We start from the raw sequence: 24,886 nt of genomic DNA, 5'->3' as shown, positions 1-24,886 counted from the left end.
CAAGGCTAGCCTGGTCTACATAGTGAGTTCCAGGACAGCTGGGGCTACAGGGAGACCCTGTCTCAAAAAGACAAAAAAAAATAAAATAAAATAAAATTACATGACTAAATCCTACCTCAAGAGATTTTGGAAACTGATTAGGATAGAGCCCAGAGTATAAATATTGCATACTAACAATAAAAAAATTATTTATCTAAAATTCACATTTAACTGGGTGTCTTAAATTTATTTGTCTTAAATTTTTATTTTTTTATTTTATTTTATGTGTATTAACTGAAACACATGAGTGCAATGCTCATAGAGGCCAGAAAAGAGCATTGGATCCCCTGGAACCAGAGTTACAGATGGTTGTTAGTCACCATGTGGTTCCTGAGAACTGAATCTGGGTCCTCGGCAAGAACAGGCAGCGCTCTTAACCACGGAGCCCTCTCACCAGTCCCAAACTTTGTCAGCTAAATCTGGCAACCATACTCACACTATAAAATGGATCTGAGGCAACATATTCATGCACATACATTATAGATATGATTGTAACCTAACCTTTTATATCTTCAGGGCACAAGAAAGGTGGATTAAAAAGGTAGACTATTTAGAGCTAAGAGGAATGTTTCCTCCTGAGTTTTAACCCTGAGAAATAATTATCAGCAGAATAAAATTTTGACTGTTTTTGTTTTGTTTTGTCTTGTATTTTTGAGACAGTGTCTCCCTGAAGGCCCAGCTGGCCTGAAACTGACTATGTAGACCAGGCTGGCCTGGATCTCACAGAGAGCCACCTGCTTCTGCCTTCTGAATGCTGGGATTAAAGGTGTGTGCCACCACATCCAGTTTGCCTGGGGTTTTTTGTTTTTTGCTTTTTCAATTGAACAAATTCTCAATGTGAAATAGTCTAGCAAGATGACGAATTTAAAGTCTGAAGCTGAGGACTTCACCTTAGGCATTCAAAGTAGCAATGCAGCACCTGCCCCAGGGCTCCCAACATCAGTCTACCACCTGAGCAGAGCTCTTACTGGGTCCACACCAAAATGAAATTTTAATAAATAAAGTAAGCATGCAGCAGCTTTTGATAAGTCAGGTCTATCTTTTTCCCATCAGTGGAGAAAGCCCTGTGTAGTTTTACATCTTTAGAGTGAAAGGAATGATTTCTGTGTTACATAAACCAATGTTAAATTTGCATTTTTGACCTGTGAAGGTTCTACTTAATCTCAGGTTGGTTTCTTTACAGCATATAGGTAAAATGGAGATTTCCAAATTGAGAATCCTCTGGGATTAGTGGTCCTCACATAGCCTCCTGCCTCTCCACATAAGTAATCTGCCAAGTCTCTGATTTATGGACAAACACTCCACATAAATATTTTAAATATTAAATGGAATTCTTTTATAAATACCCACAGAATTAAATTATTTCAACAAAGATTGCCAGCTCCACTTTATACAATGTTTCCCTGCTAAACTTATTTTGACATTTTCTACTTACTACCAGATTGTAGTAATCATTTATAAAAGCAGGTTTCTGAAAACTGAATGATGCTTGGATGTCAATGTGAACTCCACCACACTGAGTGACAAAATCAGAAATTTACATGACTCCCACAGGACCTAGTTTAACTATGGGAGTAGATGGAGAGAAGAACAGAAAGACTGTCATTCCCTAATGAGTATGTGGGGAGAAAGGGGCTATCATTTACTGCTGGTGAGAAAGTAAACACGTGCAGCCCCTATAAACATGTGCAGACACCTCAAAACTCTGAAAACAGAACTACCATATTCCCACTCCAGGGTATATACCTGAAGGACTCTAAGTCTGACCTCAGACATACTTACACATCCAGGTTTATGTCTGCACTATTCACAATATCAGAAAATGGAACTAGCCCAAAAGTCCATCAACAGATGAATGGATGATGGAAAAAATATGGTGCATACACAATGGATTTTATGCAGTCATGAAATGGAATCATGACATATCCAGGGAAATGGATACAACTAGGAAGCATTATGTTAAGTGAAATAAGCCAGATTCAAAAAGACAAATGCTGCAAGTTTTCTCAAATGTGCAAACCTAGACTTAAAATTATCTATGTGTGTATTTATGTCTGTGTGTTTCTAGGCCATGAAACTAGAAAGGAGAACATGAGAGCATAGGAACAGATCTCAAGGGAGGCAGAAAAACAGACAGCAATGGAATACATATGGTAAGAGAACAGGAGGGAGGAATGACTGGGGCGAGGAGAACCTGCCAGAAGGGTGGACGGGGGAAGCAGATGAAGGCAGTACAATGACAGTACAACGAAGAAGCCATCCATGAATGCCAACCTAAAAAAGAGAAAAATTGAAAAGAAAAATTGTCCTATCAAGCGCATGGTTAGTCACACATCTGCAGGGCATTTCAATTTACCTGATTTCAAGCACAAACATTCACAAAATGACTTCAGATTATTTTCTCTTAAATAACAAAAGCCAGCTATTTTTAAACCAGATATTTCCCAAAAGATAACATTAACAGCATGAAATAGGAGAAGAACTCATTGCTTCTAACAGGACGTCTTACCAAATCCGAAAGCACTGGAACCTCCGAAGCTCTGAGAAGACTGAACACTTGTAGAGGTGTACAGTCCTGTCACCAGCAAGCCATCAAAGAAGGTGCTCGTTGAAATTGTCACTGAAATACAGGAGGGGAAAAAGAAAGCTCAGTTAATGCAGTGCGATTAAGGAGATACATTCTGAAGTGTTATGTTTTGTTAACAATCTTTACTTGCAACCAATTATTTTACACTATTTCTTGTGCATATATGTGTACCTATATAAAACATTATAAGGTATTTTGTATGTATTTAAATATGTGTATATAACTTTTGTTGCCTCTGCAATTATACACATTTGTAATTCACATTTGTGTGTGTAATTGCAGAGGAAACACAAAGCTCAGAACTTCAAAGCTTATAATTGCTGGTACTAAATTTAGTACACAGTCCTATCTTTTTGCATTCATTTCATAGCTATATGAAAAATCTGAAAATAATATAATATTGAACAGATAGCTTCCCCACTTCCACTCCTACCCCTGATGGCCGTCAAAGGCATGCTGGTGTTCTGGCATTAAGATAAAACACTTTTTAAAAACATTCCATACTGCGGGAAACAATTTTACATTGGCAAAGTAAAGAACAGAGAGATGTACTGTGTAGCTTATTGTGAGCCTACACTTCACAGATGAGTTCCCTGAAGTTTTTCAACAAAACAGACTAATCTGCATGAAGACAGTCAGCCCGTTCCTCTTGTGAACAAGAAAGGGAGACCACTGTGTGCTTTATGTTTCAAAACAAAGTCTACAAAAGGGGTCCAAGTGGTTTCATAGCCAAAAAAGCTGAATGCTCCTTGGAAAAATCAATCTGCATGCCACTCAGGTTAGGCTTCTCAAAATTGTGTCCTGGTTATCACCCTGATGAAGCAGATGACAATTTCCTCCTTGCTTCAATAGCATTTTCTCTTGCACAGCTTTATTAAGATAAAGATAACGCCATTTACAGGAACAGCAATGGAAGGTAGTACACAGATCAAAGCTGTCATCATGCTTGATGACAATATGGGAGATGGTTGGTCTCATTAACACTGATAGGATTAAACTGCAAGGCATCCAGTGAGTAGAGCTAAAAGGTCTTGAAGCATTCCTATCACACAGCATAAAACAAGACACGTAGACAGTGGCACAGGCCTTTAGTCCCAGTACTCAGGAGGCAGAGGCAGGCAGATCTCTGTGAGTTTGAGGCCAGCCTGGTCTCCATAGAAGATCCTGTCTCAAAAAGACCAAAAAGGAAAAAAAAAGTATATAAATAGAAAGCCTTACACCATACAACCAAATGGCATGGGGTGTTGGAACACATCACCTTTCCATTTCCTAATAAGAAATAATAGCTAATATGTCTTAGTGATGGCATGTAAGGCATTTATTCACCTGGGCTTGAGCTAAGCAGTCTACCTGTATCTCATTTAACTGTCAAAGCATGTGTATGAGGGGAGTATTGCTATTATTTCCAGCATAAAAATGAGCAATTTATGGCACAGAATCAACAGATACCATCTAAATGCTTTTGATGCTGTTCTAATTTCATTTCTGTTGCTGTGATAAAATATCTGACAAAAAGAATATAGAGGAGGAAAGGGTTTACTTGGCTCACAATTCCAAGTGAATCATTTTGAGGAAGTCAAGATAAGAACTCAAGCAGTCAGTCACATCACATCCACAGTGAAGACAGAGAAACAAATGCACCAGTGGTGCCTGGCTGCATGTTGCTTCTGCTCAGCTAGCTATCTCCACTCTTATATAGTTCAGAGCTCAGCTTAGAGAATGGTGCTACCCACGCTGGACTGGGTCAATTGAAAATCAAGACAAGTCCCCCACAGACATGCCCACAGGCCAACCTGTTCTAGTTAATTCCTCAAATGAGACTTTCTTCCCAGGTGATTCTAGGTTATATCAAGTTGAGAGATTGGACTAGTTTGTCTGTTTGGTCCTATTTTCCTAGCAGAGATGTGAATATTATTTGGTGCTGCCAGGTGTGTTTAAATGTGAAAAATCATTTCTAAACACTGGGTGTCTGAGAGCAAATGGAATTACTAAGAAAAGCATGACTCTTAGAGTCCCTTAGCTTAAACATCACCCATACACTGACTACTCCCAAATTTCTATTTCAAGTTCAGAGCTCTTTCCCAGGTCTGGACACATAACAATCTGCTGCTCAAATTCCTAATGAGATGTCCAAGAGGCATCTCAACATCTGCTCTTTCACATGACCTCACTCAACACCTACCTTCCCCCACAGTTCAGTTGCTGGCAACATCAGGCTTCTGGTTACCCAGACCCAAACTCTCTCAGTCATCTTTGGGATCCTGCTCCTCCCAGACCCCGCCCACCCAGCCCATCAGTCAATCCTGCTGGCTCTGCTTCCCATCTTTTCCAGAATCTGGCCATGCTTTTTTCATCTTTAAATGCCACCATCTCTTCTATAGATTCAATAGATGCCAGTTTGGCCTTCCTGGTTCTGTCCTCGCCTCTCTACCTCAGTATGAATCAATGGACTGCTTTTCAAACACATAGCTGATAGATCATGTGGCTCTTCTCCCTACAGCTTTCCAGTGGCCCCTCATTTTGGTCGAAGTCAACATTTGCAGTGGCCTGCGAAGCAGCACATACATGATTGGCCTCTATTCCCTCTCCATTCTCATCTTCTTGTCAGGACTTTGCACGAGCCATTTACAAAGCCGTAGACTCTCTTCTTCCAGACACTGAAGGGAAAATTCCTCCACCTCCTGTGAGCCTCAGGTCAAATTCCCTTGAGTTTTTTAGACAGGGTTTCTCTGTAGCCCCAGCTGGTCTAAAACTTTCTATGCAGACCAGGCTGACCATGATCTCACAGACATCCACCTGCCTCTGCCTCCTAACTACTGTGATCAAAGACGTGGGCCACCTTGCCCAGCTTTACATTCCACCCTCTTAAAGAAGCCTGTCTTTGACTGTTCTAGACAGCTCTGTCTATCTCCCCGACATCCCCAGACCCCCTTACTTGATTCTACTTTTCTTCTCTTTTGTTCTGTAATTATCACCACCTGTATTGATGTATCTACTCATGGCATTTTAATTGCCTCTACTGTCAGACTCTCCTTCTGCAGAGTAACTTCCATCAAAGCAAGTACCTGAGGTGTTTCGTTCAGTGAAATGTCTCAAATGTCTAGATCAAGTCATGACACTTCTAAGTGCCTGATACTTAATGAATTGCTGGTGAATAACTCATTCACATAAAAGCAATGTTAGGAAATTTTTTTTTTGGTCTTTTTGAGACAGGGTCTCCCTGTGGCCCCTGCTGAACTCACTGTGTAGACCAGGCTGGCCTTGAACTCACAAAGATCAGTCTGCCTCTGGCACCTAAGGGCTGGAATTAAAGATGTGTGCCACCACACCCAACTCACATAAAAGTAATATAAGGTTGTCTTGTCTTCAGTTTTTTTTTCAGGGAAGTGTGTTATAAAGCCTAGACTTCAAGTTTTTTAGGTCAGCTGAATGCCATTTAGAAAATACACATGGAAAAAAGGAGACAGAAAAAAGCTGGCTATTTAAATATGTAAAATGTTTTCCAGAACACAAGACATATCGATGCACAGAGAAGCTAACTAAAAGATCAGCCAAAAACATTTGCAAAATTTAAATTTAAAAAAGCAGGCTGACTTACGTACATGTAAGGTACATATAAGTTCTCCCATGCTGAAAATTTACACAGGCATCTAGAGGAGCATGTTTCCCTGTTTGAAACAAATTGATTATAATGTTTGATTTGCTAGAGCTGGGAATTTAAAGTACTTTTTTTAGAGAAAAAAAAATCCATTTTCCTTTGGAAAATGCTTCCCTGTTGACTGCAGAACAAGCATTCCATTTTCTTCTTTAAGCAGATGTGATGCAGAATCCATGATTGCTCTCTCTCTCTCTCTCTCTCTCTCTCTCTCTCACACACACACACACACACACACACACACACACAACACACACACCCCTTTTTAAAAAATGGGAAATGTCACCCCAACTCTTGTGCTGGGATTTCAGACACATCTTTCTGATCAGTATGTTGGGTCCAATTTCTATATTTAAAAAACAACTGGATATGCAGCACATGCCTTTAATCTCAGTGCTGGAGGCAGAGACAGGCGGATCTCTGAGATCAAGGCCAGCCTGGTCTACATAGCAGTTCCAGGTCAGCTGGAAGACTGTCTTAAAAAAAAAAAAGAAAGAAAAAAGAAAGAAAGAAAGAAAGAAAGAAAGAAAGAAAGAAAGAAAGAAAGAAAGAAAGAAAGAAAGAAAAAGAAAGAAAGAAAACACCAGACCAGCTTGGATTTCCTACTAGCCTGCAGGAAATTTCCGGATGTCTGTAGTTCCCACCCTCTCACTGACTAGATCACTGCAGGGCACACCCAGGCAGTGAGTGAGCATCCAGGGACTCTGCACCAAAGCCCGGGCTCTGAAACTGTCAGAAGCACCCTTCACCATGCCCCCACCCCTCCCTTCTCTGGAGTGTTTTCACTCTCTACTTGGAATCCCTGGCTAATCTGCCACTGTCTCCCGCTTGGAGGCAGCTCTGGATGCAGCCAGCACAGCTGCACTCCTCATCCCCTTTTCCAGTTTGCAGTTTTCACAGAGGCCTCTCTCCATCTCAGACTCCTTTGCAACAAGCTGTATCTGTCGCTGTCTGCATGGGCTTTCCCCTTTCTGTTTGTTGTGACTTAACGCTCTTCCCTCTGAATTTTCTGGGACTTGCCCTTCAAGCACTATCTTCACTTCTCTGGTCTTAGCTCACCTGCTGCCAAACAAACAAATGAAATAATCTTAAAAACCAGAGTGACTACTGATAAATTACAGGAAAAGTTTACTGTATAGAGTGCTGGTAGGGCTCGTGACAGAAATTGAAGTTAATTTTTGTGAATGTAAATTTAGTTCAACCTTTGTATGATCTACAATGAGAATTTACAACTGTCTTAGTTACCATAATATTTCATCCATTAATAAAGGTGACTAGTGAAAGGCAGAGATAACTACTGTCTGCTGTTTTAAAATAAACAATACATGAATCAAGTGTGTGTGTGTGTGTGTGTGTGTGTGTGTGTGTGTGTAAAACTCATTTGCAGAATGGAAAAGACACAGGCCAATCCCACTAGAGATAGTTTAGTGATTTTCTGACACTATTTCAAAATTGTAGACTCAAACTGCATAGTTTAAAATGTTCCAGAAGTATCATTATTTTTAAATGTTTTCTTTAAATCATTTACATGTGAACCATCTTTGTATAAGTAGAAGTTATAATTAAGAGGTACAACTTTGGGTACATTAGGATAGGAAAAATTCCACTATAATCTAATATTTGGGCTACCATTAGGATAAAAAAATTGTTAGGCTATATATATAACTGATGCCTAACTAAGCCCACTGAGTAAGCAAATCTTTCATGCCCTTTCCAAGACTATCAGTCAAATACTCTAATTAACGTAAAGATGAAAACAAATACCAACTTACTTTTAGAGATCATTATTGTATATGGATAATTGTTGAGTCAGTGGTGGGTATATAGGTTTTTGTTGTACTAATCATTTAACTTTCATTTTAGAAAATGTTCATATTAAAAGTTGTGAGAGCCAAATGTGGTGGCACATGCCAGGAGGAAGAGGCAGGTGGATCTCTGTGAGATAGAGGCCAGCCTGGTCTACATAGTGAGTTCCAGGCCAGCTGGAGCTACAGAGAGATGGTGACGGTGAGCTTCTAACTCAGTTCTCTGATTGAAGGTCCAGCCCTGTGTTTGCTACACAGCTGGTTCTCTTTAACAGATTCATGGCGGGAGGGGGGGAGGGAAGGGAGGGAGGGAAATAGAGAGAGAAAGAAAGAAAGAAAGAAAGAAAGAAAGAAAGAAAGAAAGAAAGAAAGAAAGAAAGAAAGAAAGGAAGGAAGGAAGGAAGGAAGGGGGAGGGAGGGATGATGAGAGAAAGAGAAAGAAAGGAAAGAAAAGAAAAAGAAGAAACAAAGGAAGAAAAGCTGGGAGAGGGCTGGTGAGATGACTCAGCAGGTAAAGGTGCTTGCCACACAATAAGTGCGGCTACCTGAGTTCAATACCTGGAACCTACATAAAAACGGAGAGAGAACCAACTCAACAAAGTTGACTCTGACCTCCACATGTGTACTACGGCACACAAACACATCATGTGCACACACAATAATAATAGATAATTTTTAAGTTTTTAATGTACATGGGATGAGCAAACCACCTTAAGCAATAAAGTGTACTGGAAGATACATAAGATACATAACACATTCAGACTTCATGAACAAAGTAAAATGTATTGCTGTGGTTAAAATCTGGTTTAGTCTCCTAAACTCATGCAAAGATTTAATTCCCAACATCATATTTAGTGGTATCAGGACGGTGGAAATTTAATCAAAAAATGGTGATTATAGATGGGGTCTTTGGGAAGTGATTAACTTTACATAAGGTCATTAGAGTGGTGCCTCAGATTGAGTCTTCATGCTTCTCAAAGAAAGAAGAGGCTACATACACTCAGGTAGACATACACATTCTCTTTCTCTTGTCATGTGATGTCATGTGTCACATCAGGACTTGGCAAACAAGAAAGCCATCACTTGGCCTAAGCTGATACCAGTGTTGTGCCCTGGGACATTTAACACTAAGAGCTTCATGACCCCCTATTTTTCACTGCATCAACCTACCTTGGGTCTTTCATTACAGTAATGGAAAGCCAACATAGCTTCAGAGATAGAAATAACTGAATACTTTCTCATGAGCAGTAACTATCTTAGTGATATCCTTTCTGTTTTACTAACTAGAAAGCCAAAAATGCATTTAAAACTATAAGATTCCCCCTTGATAAAATGTATTTATGTTATTTGACATTCTATCAATTCTAGCTTTTATGTGAGTTAAGACATACCCATACTATGGTATAGGACCAGTCAACCATTTCAGACATCAAAGGAGTTAACCATTTCAGACACTCATGAAGTCTGACTGACCTCCTGGGAAAAAGCTGTCTCTTCCACCCCTGGGACCCAAGAGATCTTAGAAACTACACATCAGTTAGCTGATCATGACCCCCATTCCCTAGAGGTCAAAGGACACTCTAACACTGTAGGTTGGATTCATAAAGAAACACTTTTTACAACATAAAGTACAATGCAAAAATAGAACAAAATAATGTAGCCAAAGTAATGGAAACTGAAATCTAACTTCTTAGAAATAAAAAGTTTTATTCACAGAGATATATGAAAAATGAAGGCTTAAAGTGTTTCCTGTGGTGAGGCTGAAGAAATGGTTCAGTGGTTAAGAGCATTGGCTGCTCTTGCAGAGGATCTGGGTTCAATTCCCAGCACTCACATGACAGCTAACAATCAACTGTAACTCCAGTTCCAAGGGAATTTGGCACCCTCTTCTGAACTCCTCAGGCACTACTTGACCCAGGTGCACTTATATACACGCAGGCAATACACTCATACACATAAAATAAAAACAATAAATAACATTTTTCCTGTGCAAAAAAAAAATTGAAAAAAGAATTCAGTAATTCATTATAGCACTTGAAAGTCAAACATATCTGAGGAAATTTCAGAATTTTACATTTAAATATAGTATTTCTTACACACAAATACCTTGTGTGTGAATATATGTACATATTTTATGTACATGCCACATTAATCTTGTCATAATTTTTGTCACTAAGATATCTTCTACTGTTTTCCTCACTCTGAAGTTTCATGCCATATCCTCAGAAGGAAAATAAGTCGGGGTGAAAGGCTGCGGAGGTTATGTGTATCTCTTCTACATCTGTGTCCCACTGAAGAGAGCTTAGCACCAGGAGACTATGAATATGGATGGCTGGGGTATGACAGCAGAATGAAAACATGATGTAGGACACAATTCAACTCTTATCAGTGGCTCAGAGAGCACCTCTGTCTCAAAATGACTAATTACAGAGCCAGTTATTATCTATTATAGTGTCTCTTAAATGTTCCCAATAAGACTCTAATACCATTCTTGCAGAAAATCACTGGAAGATGAAAGTCTAGAAGAATATAAATTTAGGCATTGCATGCTGTTTGCATTTCATCCTAAAGACTCTGGCCCACAAATGTTCTATAGTTCATTAAATTCTGATCTCTTCAAGCAAATTACATCACTACTTTATATAAAGGACCTTTAATATGTGCAGTAAAAAAGCGTATAATATTTGAAATGCTGTTACCATCTTTTTTCCAAGATGACAAACATCAGAAGATGGCAAATTGCAACAAGGTTGAAATTAGTACTTAAGTATTAGTGATGATGCACAGATCACAAAGAGCTCTCATCTCTTCATTTTATGTATTTCAAAGCTGAAAAACATCAGCAGAATTCAATACTGTCAATATTAAAAAAATCATTGCTACATTTTGCCTTATGAACAGAACCTCGTTTGCCTTTTGAATGCAGAACAGATTAAATAGCCTGAGGAACAAATATATTTCTCTAAAAATCAAATAAGCTGAATTTGTTTGCTGCAAAATTTCATCAGCACTGTGTGTTCAATTACTGATTCTCCTTTCAAGGGCCACTAGCTCTGGATATCAGACTATCAAAAATCACATTGTAACTTCCTCTGGAAACCTCTATAAGTGCTTGACACTCTACTTCCAATTACATATGTTAATTCCATTAGCATGGTTTTATATGGCTTTCAAACACTTAGGCATTTCAATAACATTATCAAATTAATAGCAGCAAATAAAAAAATTTAAGTAAATATGTCAAAGTAATTACTGGAGTCAAGTTCACTGAGGGAAGCTGTAAACCCACCATCGGTGAACTGAACACAAGGAGCTTAAATAACTAACCAGGAGCAAATGATCACTGGTCAACTTTTGTGAAGAGGAGCATGAGGTCACTCCTCTCTTATCCAGTTATTGCAACACCAAAGAGCAAGGGACACAGTAAAGGTTTGGCTGCCCACCTAGAGCCACCTCCTGGCCATCCGTCTTTGGAGAAACACTGCTGAGCGTACCACAACCAAGCTTCCATCCTTCCACAGTCTAAAATACCGCCAACCTAGACCACCTCTAAGGGCAAGCTTAATAGACACCTCCTTAATAAAAACAGATAAATAATATTTGAATAGTATATGCCAAATACTCGTCTAAGCTTTTAGTCTTTTCACTGTCCCTTTGGGATAAGTACTATTATTATGCTGTTTAGACAATGAGAAAGCTGAAGCAAGAGGGAGTGGGTGAGTGAAGTCGCATGCCTACCTGATGGAAAAGCTACCTTCCAAGAAAGGAAGCTGTGCGGCCCATCCTGGAGGGACTAAATGCAACAGCCTCTGTTTCCTGTGCACCTGAGAGGGAGTCAAGGGCTTGATCTTCCTTTGAAGGCAGTGGGCAGTGGTGCTCCCAAGCTCCAGGAGGTCAGTGTCCTGGGAGCATGTCCAGCAGACTGCTCTTCAGAATGAATTTAGCCTGATGCCTGCTACACCGATTATTATTACAGCCGTTTATCACCATTATTATTACTTCTGTTTTTCATTTCATACAGATCTGTACTGTTCCTTGGGGGACAAAGGAGGAAGGAGGAATGGCCTCTGGGGAAGAGTAAATACCGTTGTGATGGAGGATCAGGCTGAGGACTAAAGCAATAAGGTCAAAGAGCCCTGGGTCACAGTGGGAGAGAATAATTCCTTGGCAAAGATCCTGCACCCCTCCACTCCACCTGAAAGGGGGCAAACCAGAGCATGACCCAGGAATCGCGGCAGGTCAAAAGAGCCATCATCTGCAACACGTAACGATATATTAAAATGCTTTCTGGGCTGTGGGAAGTGCTGTGTACTGGCTGGAAAAAGGAGCCAGCGTCTCGTCTCTGTGAGCCCTCTCACAGTGTATTTATTGTGGAGTCGGGGATTCAGAGGAACCATACAGTCTCTATGTCTTATCACCCGGGACCACCAGTAAGAAAGGGAGAGCCACTAAGATTTTTCCCTCCTTTAAGTAGTTTTTAGAAGATAAGAACAGGCATAGTTAAATGTGTTTGCGATTTTTTTTTAATTATGCTTGTTACAAGTAAATTTAAATTATGTTCCAGGAATATAAATCTTCCTATTTCTCCATTCCTCTACATTAACCTTCCCTGTCCTTTATCTTTGCTTGTCTGTGTCTCTGCTCTGTGTGTGTCTCTCTCTGTGTCTTTGTGTTTGTCTCTGTCTCTCTGTCTCTCTCTGTCTCTGTCTGTCTGTCTGTCTGTCTGTCTCTCTCTCTCTCTCTCTCTCTCTCTCTCACACACACACACACACACACACACACACACACACACACAAATTACTTCTAAAAATGTCAACTTAATTGTGGGGTAAAGCATGTTACTCCAGTAACATCCCATCCCTAGACTGGGAGAGTCACATAATAATAAGGCATCTGCAATGAGGTACCAAACAGTATTCTGAAATCCAAAGACTGTGCAAACTATCCTAAATACAAATTCCTTAACTAGTGATTTCAAATATAAAGAAGAAATACAGACTTTCACAATGTCTTTAAATTGCACTTCAAGCAGAAAGTGATTTTGTTTTTGCCATGTACATTTGATTTTTACAATTCTGATTTTTTAAACTCTACATACAATGATAGAATTCTTTAGTTTTGAGAACCAAAAATATTTTTGCTTTATATGTGACATTATTACAATTTAGAGAACTGTAGCCAAGAATTACTAGCATTTTTTTTACTTATATCTGACCTTGATTTTTCAGGTTACTTTTATATGAGGTTGGTTGATACTCATAACATGAAAATTTCATATTGTTGGCCCTGCACTCAATAAATAATTAAAGTCATGTGAATAGGAATGTGGTGTTCAGGTTTGCAGCATTTTTTTAATCCTTTTGTTGTTTCTTTTTCAAAGCAAGGACCTTCTTGTCTATGACTTAACATAATTTAGTAAGATGTAAGCAAAAATTAAAAGAAATCACTTAGGGAAATTTATTGCCCCCAATCTTCCACTAGAAGTTCTAAGAATGTTTCTTTTGAATCGTGAATGTCAATCAAATTGTTCTAACTGAGGAAAATAAGTAAAAATATGTCAAATAAGTCTAGCAAACCTTGCAAGCAATGTGCAGGGAAGTTTGTTACAGGAAATCCCACTGCAGCCCAGAAAACAAATATATGCGCTTTTTTTCCCCCCCAAGATGATCAGATGTTCTGACACAGCCAAAAAAGAAGCAACTATTCTGTTCTGTTTTGATTATATTTTCTTAGGTAATTTTTTAACATAAAACGCCTTTTCTATCCTTCCAAAATGTGGTTTTGACCAAAGATAACTAAAAAGAATTTTAAATGAAGTTGCAAATCACAGAGCCGTTTCTGTTACTGCCAACAAGTTCAAAACATGTATTTGCTTACGATTCTGCTCAACATATGAATGACACCACCGCAAACATTAAAAGCATTTTCATAGTTGTAACAACTGTTTGTTTGTTCAAGAACATGCCAAATGATATTGCTGGCGCTTATGTCTATGCCATATACCACACCTATGGTATAAAATGACCAAGCAGCAGTAATAACTAATGATTGATATAATTCTTAATAGACATAGTTCAACTAAATGTAGCCATAAAATATTATAAAATATTAATAACATTTTCCATAGTATTATTTTGGTTCATTTTAATTTACTTCAACTAATTATAAGCAATTAACCTAAATAAATCAAAGAATGCATTAAATACTTAACAAATAATACATATGACACATACATAAAATTAAATTAATTATAGAACTCTAAACAGTAACTGATTTATTGTAGAAGATAGTTTTTAAAAACCCTCCCACTTACTTTATAATCAGATTCTGTGTGTGTGTGTTGCTCAGCTCTATCATTTATTAAACAAATATTTGTAAAGTGCTACTTGACACTGTGGATACATCAGTGAGCCATCTGCATGGTTACAAAACTAACATTTGAATAATTGCTCTTATCCATTTTTAGTAGAACCCCTATTACATGTTTCAAAATTCAACTCCCAAACTGATATTTGCTGATATTGAAATTAACAGAATTATGTTAAGTAAATTTATGAAAGAGAATTTTTCAGTTGTTAGCACACAGCTAATTGCTCTTTTAATATGCTACAACTGAATGCTTTTCTGAAATTTTTAGATTAAAATCATTTAATGAAAATGCAATTTACATGACATGTAGATAAATAGTTTCTAATAGTTATTTAATGAATTACAGAAGGAATAGAAGCACAAATAATTTATGCAATATTAAGCTGTAATTATGCATAATATTGGTAAAATGGAATCTGTAAAATCCCCTTTTTAAAATAACAAAATCTTGTGCAGTCAAGTACAAATTTGCATTTTCAAAACATAGTCATAACACCATTCTTTTAAAAAATATTTTATTATTTTTATTCATTTGTATGAGTGTATTGCCTGCATGTAGATAGGCGCACCCATGTCATGCAATGCCCACAAAGGGCAAACAAAGGTCAGAAAAGGCCCTCAGATCCCCTGGAACTGGAGTTACAGATGGTTGTTAGCCTCCATGTGGATGCTGGGAATGAAATCCAGATCCTATGAAAGAGCAGCTAGTGCTCTTAACAGTTGAGCCATTTCTCCAGCTCCAAGACCATTCTCTCCAAGGATTTAAAAAAAAAAAAAAAAAGGAAATCTCCAGGTATGAATAATTGTCAGGCAAAGTCTTAAGACTTAGGAGTCCAGGAAAATGTTAAGTGACTGGTTATCAAAGACTGTTTAAATGACAGGACCAAAAGGGTGTATCTCAGCTGTCGTCGGCCTCATGTTCTGGTCCAGGATTTCTAAGCAAATCTTAGTCTAGCCTTAGCACATATTTGGTTTTTATTTGTTTTTTAATTTTTTTTCTTCAGCAAAACAGAGTTGTCATAGAAAAGCAGAACTGGATGAAAGATAAGCTAACATATATATTTTTATAAACACATCTTGGTTGCAATTATATGCATACAAAATGACTTAAGATGCAGTTCTAAGCAGCATTTAAAATATCAGTTAGAATATCTAATCAACACAGATGTACTTATTTTATGTTTGCGAACCTGATAAATGAAATTGCCATGTTTTAACCAAATAATGTGTATTTGGTATAAACATTAGTCAACCAAAAATTTCTTAAAGATAACATTTATAACTAGAATTTCCATTTACTTGAGAAGCCTGTTAAAGCTCATCTCCTTAGATCCTACCTACTCTGGGGTTCTGTACAGTTGGCCTAAGACCCAGAAATTTGCATACTTCAATGATGTCCATCCCAGACATAAGTAGGGAAGGCAGTCTCAGTATAGAGCAGTTACAGGGATATGAAAAGCCCCAAAGTGATAGTTCCTGGGAAACAGAATGTTGAATGTAAACTATCAATGGGACTAGAAATCATAGTTGAATTGGACTGAGATGCAGTAAGAATTTTGTTCCAGTAAAAAGCCACTTCACCTATTATTATACTGCAGTTCCCTTCTAGTGCAAATGATGTTTAACAAGATGAGGAAGTAATGGGACCCCTGTTCTTAGGAGACCTCACATAAGCCAGTGAAATGTTCTCTGACTGACAAGAATGGAAAGAAAAATCAGAATGAGGGAGAGGAGCCAAGACTGTAGAGGATTTAGGGTAGGCACTCAGAGCAATGTCAGAGTCCTCCATGACATCCCTGGCAAAGGGGATAATTGCATGTCTCGATTGTGAATTAATAACAGAGAAAAGATGCTAAATATTTCCTGAATGTCGTGTACCATTAAAGAACATTTGTATGTGTTACATAACAAAATGCTGGCGGTGAAGAAACAAGGTTAAATTACCATGTTTTGTGAAGAATTCTTGAATGCTAGATATAACTTCTTCTAGAAATAAAAATTTCTAGAATTTTCCAATGAACCAACATCAAATCAGATAGTCTGTAGCGTAAGACAGAGCTATGCAAGCTGCCAAGGGAGAAAAGCAATCAGTAGTCCTACCTAGCTGCAAACTTCTGAACCACAAGAAGATTCAACCATCAAAATATTCCTGATGGTGTAATAGCAACACTTTTATCTTAGATAGCAACACAGCTATCTAATCAAACTAAAGGACTGCTTAATAGGAGGGAATTCTTGACTGATACTGTAAGCATAGGCAAACAGCCATGGCTGGAGAGGTCATCGACCTTAGAGGAGAACCTGCAGTAGTCACTTCCCTAAACCAATATATTCTCTAACTATATTCCCAATACTTATCCTTATATCCACGGGTAAATGTAGTTCTCATCACTCATCAAAGAAGCTTTTTTTTTTTTTTTTTTTTTTTTTTTTTTTTTTTTTTTTTTTTTTTTTTTTGCAATAGATGGAGACTATTACAAAACTCCACAACTGGTTAAAATGCAGACAATAAGTGACTGTGGGGAGCCTAATCCCAACTGATAAATCTACAATGCAACCCCAACACCTAAAGCTCAAGGAATGTCACAGGAGAAGGGGTGGAAAGATTTTAAGAGCCAGAGGACGAGGCCACCTGCTGTGAGATAGTGTCTTCTAGATGTGAGAGGGAAGCTGCACCCATGTAATCTCAACAAAATGGTTGGCTAAACAAGACCTGCATAGTGACAACACTAGTTGACAGGCCATTGTGTATAGGGGAAATCCCACCTCTAGATGATGAGCTACAGGCAATGGCTACTTGAGGGAGCGAGAATCAATTTTCTCCCTGATAGGTTATCTAATCTCAAGAGGTTAGTCCTAACCACATATACATACACGCACCAAGCCCTAACCACATATACATACAAGCACCACTAAACAGACAGCAGATTATAAATGACATATGCATATATAGCATAATTTATATATATATATGTTTATGCAACAATAATAATCTAAGAAGATGTCATGAAATTGAGAGGGAGTGGGGGGATGAGTTGGGATGGGTGGAGAGGGGAGTAGAAGTAACATAAATATAGTTACCAATGTATAAAATTGCAAAATGTAGAAATTAAAAAGGTCTCTGGTGCCAGGTGTGGTAGGGCACATCTGTAATCTTAATACGTGGGAGGTAAAGGTTGAAGGATCACGAGTTCAAGGTCATTCTTGGCTACATAGCAACGCTGAGGCACCTGGCAACCTGGGTTACAAGATTCTGTCTTAAAAAAAAAAAAAAAAGAATTAGCCTGTCACTGCTGGAAACTGTCAGAGTGCTTGTGTTACCCATGAACAGAGTCTTGGTGCTCAGGAACCTTTTAGCTCTGTAGCTGGTGTACTGCCCACCTGCAACTTCACCTCTTCTCCTAAGCATCAGTGTTCCACATTTCTCACCTGAAATACCTTTCCCAATAGAGATGAAGGCAGAAATTGAATGGCTGGACTTTTACACTATCTTCCAACATCAAACAACAGGCTCTCATTATTTGTGGTAGTTATATTCTATAAAGTCACCATGAATGCCAGAATGTTATGGTTAGTCCACCTGACTGAAGAAAAGTATAGACTCATAAAGCACGCCTCTGAGTCTCTGAGTGCATTTCTAAAGAATATTAGATCATAAGGGCTCTGACACGACCAATGAATTAATCCTTTGTGGATTTGCAGAATGTTGTTACTAGAAGGTGGTAAAAAAACAGAAAGTGAAGGTCTCTTTGGAAGAAGCAGGCCACTGGGGGTGGGGTGGGGGGGAGTCCTTACTTGCTCAAACCCCTTCCTGTATTCCCTTTTTCTTTGCTTCCTAGTCATCATGATGTGAACTGTTCAGCTATACCATAGTCCCCCCATCATAATGGGCGGAACCTCCTGACACTGTAAACCAGAATAAATATTTGCCCCTTTACTTTTCTAGAGTATTTGGCCATAGTGGTACAAGTGCCTGATTAATATCAGGGTTAAGTATCAGTGAGCTGGTGACAATTTCATCAACTGATAAATACAACGTGTTTTGTGTGGGTTTCAATTTAAAGGCCCTGTATTTAATATATACTGTTAATTCATTAACACTGAACTCATAGCAACAGCCTCATAACCATATCTCAACAGTTTGTCCAGCACTCATATTTTTTCCATAAATGCATACCACAGCCCTTTGACACTACGCCTGAGAGCCATTTTTGACAGTGAAACCACCAACAGAAAGAACAAAAATATGAAAGCATGGCACTACAGATTGAGAAAAGAACAAGTATTCACACTATGAGTCCTGAAATAAGGCAAATGTTCAACCTCAGCTAGGCATATGTACATCCAGCAACCAAAATGTTGTGAGCAACCACAAAACTGCTTCAAACATCCATTTTGAGGATATACATGCATCTTAGTCAGCAGTAAACTGACAAATACAGAGCCTGAGAAGAGTGAGGGCTGACTATGTCATCTGCCCCAAGCCAAAGACTCCATTTTTACTCCCTTCATGCCAGGTGTCAGTCAGTCTGCTAGCGCTGTTACGACTAAGTACTGCAGATGGCCAGAGTAAATTCATTTGCCCTCACTTCTGAAAATATAATCTGAGATGAACGTGTCTACAGACTTAGTTTTCCATAGCCCCTCTCCTGGATTTGGAGATGAATGTTTCTCACTGTGCCCTTGTGTCTTTCCTCTAGTACACAAGCCTGTCCAAGTCTCCTCTTCCTGTAACCAAACCAGTATCATTGGAATGGGACCACCCTAAAGACTTCATTTTCAACTCCACTGCCTCTAAAGACTTTACCTTTAAATGTAGTTACATTCCAAGATTTTAAGGGTTAAGGCTTCAGCACCTGAACTTAGGAAGGGACATAGTCCAGCCCATAATGCCAACCAATACCTCCTGCTTTCCTCTCTACTATAGTACACTGTAGTCATGGGCTTCCTGAAAACCATCTTCAAGCTTTCCCTATTCGTTGTGTAGCCCTCTTTCTGTCCTTTCAAAATTTTAATAGGCAATAATTATGTACATTTATAAAATACACTACAATATGTTTATATATAGTAGAAATAATCAATCAAGATAATATATCTATCAATCACCAAACATTTTCTTTATGATGAGAATGTTACAAATCTGTTCTTTATGACTTTTTTAAAATGCCTTTTGAAATTCAAGCTGATTAGGGTTCCCCCACCTCCTTATTCTTCAGCAATGAGTTATGATATGTAATTAGGGTTGACTATTCAAAGACTCCTTTCCCTCTAAGTCTTACACAGTTTCTTTTGGGAAGCTCTATTCAGAAGACCAGACCTTTTTACATAATTTCTCTGTATCCTAAGCACTAATACTAGGTAACAGACTAAGAATTCTCCAGAGTTCCAAATAAACTACCACAGCCTGCTTCTAATCTGCCTTTCCAGGCTTTCCTCCAGTTCCACGCCCTTGCACACCTCCCTGTGTCCCAAAACAAGAGTACAAGTTTGTTACCCTAGTTTGGGACCTTTGCTCTTGCTATCCTCTTCGATCTGAATTCTTTTCTCTCCATGTCTCCCTAATCGAAATCCCTAAATTCCTCAAGGGCTCTCTAAGATGTCACCTCATGTGGATGTTTCCTCTTATTCAAATAGTCATTTTTCTTCCCACCACATCCTTGGTAGGATATAGGGTGTTGACACCAATCGCAATGTCTTATTCATCATCAAATCTCCACACCACTGAGCATGGTTCCTAGTACATTATTAGCAAAAGTTTTTAAGATGAGTATCCTTTGATTTTAGTAGAATTAGAATTAGGAGAAAGCAGTTTGAAGACCCTGGTGATTGCTCTTTTTTCCCTGCCAATTTTGTAATAACTCTTAGAGAATCATCATCCATGTCTGCCATCTGGCTAGATGGTTTATTGTCAGTTCAGAGAGGAATCTGCTTTTTATTTTTTCCTTAATCCTGACCCAAAGTTCTCTAAAATGCATCTATTGTCCATTCACCACTACTGTCCTCCCTTTTATATAACTTACCGAGAGGTAAATTTTGAGGCAAGGTAGAGGTAACACCACCATAGAAGCAAAAGAAGTGATACAGGGAAGGGAGGTCAGGAAATACAGAGTATCCACAGCAGACAACTGAAGCTTCATCTTGTGGACAAACTTTGGGGGAAAATGTAAAGCACAATTATCCCACTTAACGATCAAGGGAAATGGGGCGTGCACACCCATCTTCCCTCTTCAGGGATGCTCCTGGGAAGAGCTAATTCCTGCTTACAGCATGCATGGGCAGTAAAGTGACCTTCCAGAAAAAGTCGTCTGGCACACAGATGCAGACACTGGCACTGAAAAGCAGGTTGGAGCACAATGAAATGGCACGACCGATGGGGCCCAGGCAGTGGCACACTGGTAAATGTGTAACAGCTGCCTTTCTGGGCACGAGACTGGTTTGTGATGTTTTATAAAACTACTGACTCCTACTGTGGCTTATTTCGAGCTTCCAAATGCTGCCTCAGTGGACACTGACCTGGGAAGGGAAACACAGCAGCACCCATCATCCCAGCCTTACGACACAGAAAGCATAAGCAACAGGAACTGTAGAAAAGCAACTAGTAAATGATATTACCTTTGTTTTTAATATAATTTATTTAACATCAATTTTCATGCTTTAATTTTTAATACTCACTTTGAAGTGACTGGCTTGCAAAATTCCTAAAATTTTAACAAGTGGCTTTCATGACTGGACTAAATATGGAAGGGCTATAAAGTCATTGTAACAATATCTGTCTTCTTTCAATAAAACACACCTTTTCTGTTGTATTCCAGCCACATCTATCCTACTTGTGGGGCAACAAGCATAATTTCCCACAAGCTGAGTTTACCTGAAACTAGCTGGAGATAGACCCTCCTCCTTGTAGCAAGAGTTCACCTTTCCAGATTAATGAGCTTCCTCTGAATGGGGGCTGTCCATGAACCCCAAAGTTTCCAGGACCTGGGCAGGTTTGTTTTCCCAAGAGCTCTGGTTTCTGACTCACTAGTTCTGGCCAGACTTACAACTTCCCCCACCGACTGACTAGACAAGTTTTTGTTTTCTTTTCCACTTTCTCTGTGAAGAGAGAGAACCACAGGAGAGAGAAAATAGTCCCCAAACAGGAACTCACACCAAGTGTTCTACAGCACCTTGTTCTGCCCACCTTTCCATGGGATGATGAGGGATACTAAAACCTGTGCTGCTGTTTGTTCTTTAAGTGTTTCTAAAGATGCCTGTTTGTTCATCCACACCATGACATTGTGGGATGTGTCTTAAATTCCCTCGGGACAGTTGACAACCACAACATGACCTACCTTGCAAGACACTTCCAAATCTCAGTAATAGTCTGGACTTTATTGTCTTATATTAAATTTCATATGTATCCTGCGTATCTTTTCCCCTGTAGTATTTTTTATGATTCACATGTAGTGTGTAGTCTGTAAAATATTACTTTCCCTGAATTTTATCTGACATTTCCCCCCCTCTTCCTCATAGTCAATGAGAACCACACGCCTTCAAGATATATTATTTCTTGTCTTCATGAGACATGCTTTATCCTTTGCCAGAACCTATTACTCTTGAAGCTTAAGCTGTAGCCAGAAACCTAAATTTTGTTTTTCAATACTTATCTATATATGCAGATGATTGTATCCTATAACCTACCCCCTCTCTTCCAAATTCATCTTCCAAAGATAGTCTAACTCCACAAAACCAGAATGAACGCTTCCACTGATGGTGGGAAAGATCTATGCAATCATGTTCATCAAGGACCCTGAAACTAGACTATATTGTGCCCACATCTTGACAAACATCAGCAGCCCTTCCTATTGCTAGGTAACCATGCTAATGGGTAGCACATGCCCCTCTGATCCCACTTGGTAGTAGAGGCAACACAGATATGTGGCTCTGGATTCAGAAAAGGGCATTACAACAACTTGGGACTCCATTAATCTAGATGCATAGTGTGGTTTCAGGACAGTGGTGAGAAGAAAGCTCACCTTATCTGTCCCCGGAGAGAACAACAATCCCTGGAAAAGCAACTACATCGGGAAGGACCCCCACCCAGAACAGAATTTTAATCTATATATTTACTTGATTTTTTAATATATGCAATTTTTAGGTAAAATGCAGAACTATCAGCACCTTCAATCAGTGATTAGTTATACACAAAAGCCATCTAAGTGATACATGTATTTCTCTAGCAAAAGACCTAGCACAAAAATGTTCTCAGGAAATATCTGGAACAAGTCAATGAAATTTCTTTGTATCCTAGTTATGTTAAAGTATGTTCCAATTTCCTGAGTTTTCTGTTGGTCTCTCTGTAATCAATGTACACATTGTTTACCTCCATACTACACCCTTTCTTCATCTCCCAGTCACTCTTCAAGTCAGTTTAATCTAGCTTCTACCTCAGACCCTTCACAGTACAGCTTTTGCTAAATTCATGGGTGAATTTAGTTTTTAAGTCCAATGTCATGTACTTATCTTACTGGTTTCTCTGTATTATTCTAATTGCTCTCCCTTTAGCCTCTATGAGCCTCAGGTTTTGTTTTTCTCCTGTATAATGAGAAATTCTTTTTGGTCAGCCTCTCCACAGTCTCTAAAGGCTCTGTCCTAGGCCTTCTATACTTGGCTTTTATTGGTGTATATTAATTGTATAAAATAATGGGTTTCATTTTAACATTTTCATACACATATATAGTAAACACATGCACTTCTACTACTGCTATCCCTAGGCAATCCCAGCATCTTTTGTCAGCTACACATAGTGGGATCCCCAATCTCTCATCTAAAGCTCTAGCTTAGCTCCCCATGAGTCCAAGCATATACTTGACCACCTGAATATCTCAAAGACATTCAAACAGACAGCCTAAAAGTGAAATCACAATTCATTTATAGAGCAAATATTTTTGAGTACCTACGATGTGCCAGGCAAAAGATATCAATGAATGAGACAGTCTGTGACCTCACGAAGCATGTAAACAATTCCCCCACCTCCAATTTGATTCTTTCTCAGTGTCGTTCCCTCAACTCCCAAATAGTGCAGCAATTCAACAGGCACAAAATCCAAGGACTAGAATCATCTTTAACATTTCTTCTCCCTCACTGTCTCTACCCACCCACCACATCCATCTCCAATATTGCTAATTTTTCACTTAAGTATACATAAATTTTGCCCATACCTCAAATCCATTTCTTTCTCATAATACTTCCCTATTCTATCATTCACATAAACTGCTTCAATGTCTTTGCAAACTGGTCCTTCACCAGTCCCTCTAAGATGCCAGAGGACTAATTCCTTGAGACCCCTCCTCTCCACTCATACTGTGATTTAAAAATTCTCATTAATTCTCTTTATTACTTATATACAAGAAAAATAATAAACAGTGGCCCCAAAACAGTGGAGTATTGTTCAGCCTCACCCCTTCTCCATCTGATCCAACTATAAAAACTTCCTTTTCCTTCCATCACAGAATCTAGACATACACAATTTCCTTTACTAGTACCATTCTTACACACACACACACACACACACACACACACACACACACACACACTTCTTCTACAGATAAGGCTTCTATAATTTTTCAAAAATTCATTTGGTTTAAAACTAGTCTTGCTTTAAATTCCAAAATTATTAATTAAATAATCAATGTTTTCAAAAGTCAGTATTGGGTGGGCCTTTAATCCCAGCACTCAGGAGGCAGAGGCAGAGGGGATCTCTGTGAGTTCAAAGCCAGCCTGGTGTACATATGAGTTCCAGGCCAGCTGGGGCTACAGGGAGACCCTGTCTGAAAAAGACCAAAAAAAAAAAAAAATCAGCATGAACTGTCTTTAACATCCAGACCATCTTTAACAATTACATTCCATTTGTTCTTATTTTTTACTTTTACTACCATGCTCTACCTCAGCTTCTTGTTAAGATTTTTATGCATTTTTCTCTGTGTGTGCTGTTTACTTTTTGTCAACTTGGCACAAACTTAGACAGACCAAGGAGGAGGGAATCTCAATTGAGGGAGTTCTCAAGTCAGGTTACTTTGTAGGCATTTTTGTGGGATATTTCCTTAATAATTGGTGGAGGAGGGCCCAGCTCACCATGGGCAGTGCCATCCCTGGACAGGTGGATCTGGGCTGTATAAGAAAGGTACCTGAGGGGGCTAGAGAGATGGCTCAGAGGTTAAGAGGACCGGCTGCTCCTGTAGAAGAGTGGAGTTCAATTTCCAGCACCTGAATGGTGGCTAACAAGCATCCATAATTCCAGTTCCAGGGTATCCAGTGCTCTCTTCTGACCTCTGTAGGCAATGCACGACACAAGTGCACCTACCTACATGCAGGCTACACTCATAGGCATAAAAAAAAATAATAAATGAAATATTTAAAAAAGAAATGTAGCTGAGCAAGCCAGGAGTAGTA

General features: G+C 38.9%; 1 protein-coding gene across 3 annotated transcripts in view; it reads right to left on the bottom strand.

Annotated features, from left to right (window-relative positions):
* Positions 1 to 24,886, bottom strand: part of Reln (reelin) — a 492,143-nt gene that overhangs the window by 421,195 nt on the left and 46,062 nt on the right. For all 3 annotated transcript variants that reach the window (XM_008830753.2, XM_008830756.2, XM_008830755.3), the window contains exon 2: positions 2,549 to 2,659. In XM_008830753.2, coding sequence (XP_008828975.1) covers positions 2,549 to 2,659 — 111 coding nt within the window. The remainder of the gene's footprint in view (positions 1 to 2,548; positions 2,660 to 24,886) is intronic.

The sequence above is a fragment of the Nannospalax galili genome, unplaced genomic scaffold (assembly GCF_000622305.1).
Source record: "Nannospalax galili isolate Female #2095 unplaced genomic scaffold, S.galili_v1.0 scaffold312, whole genome shotgun sequence".
Classification (NCBI taxonomy): Eukaryota; Metazoa; Chordata; class Mammalia; order Rodentia; family Spalacidae; genus Nannospalax; species Nannospalax galili.
This window is presented reverse-complemented; position numbering and strand designations above follow the sequence as displayed.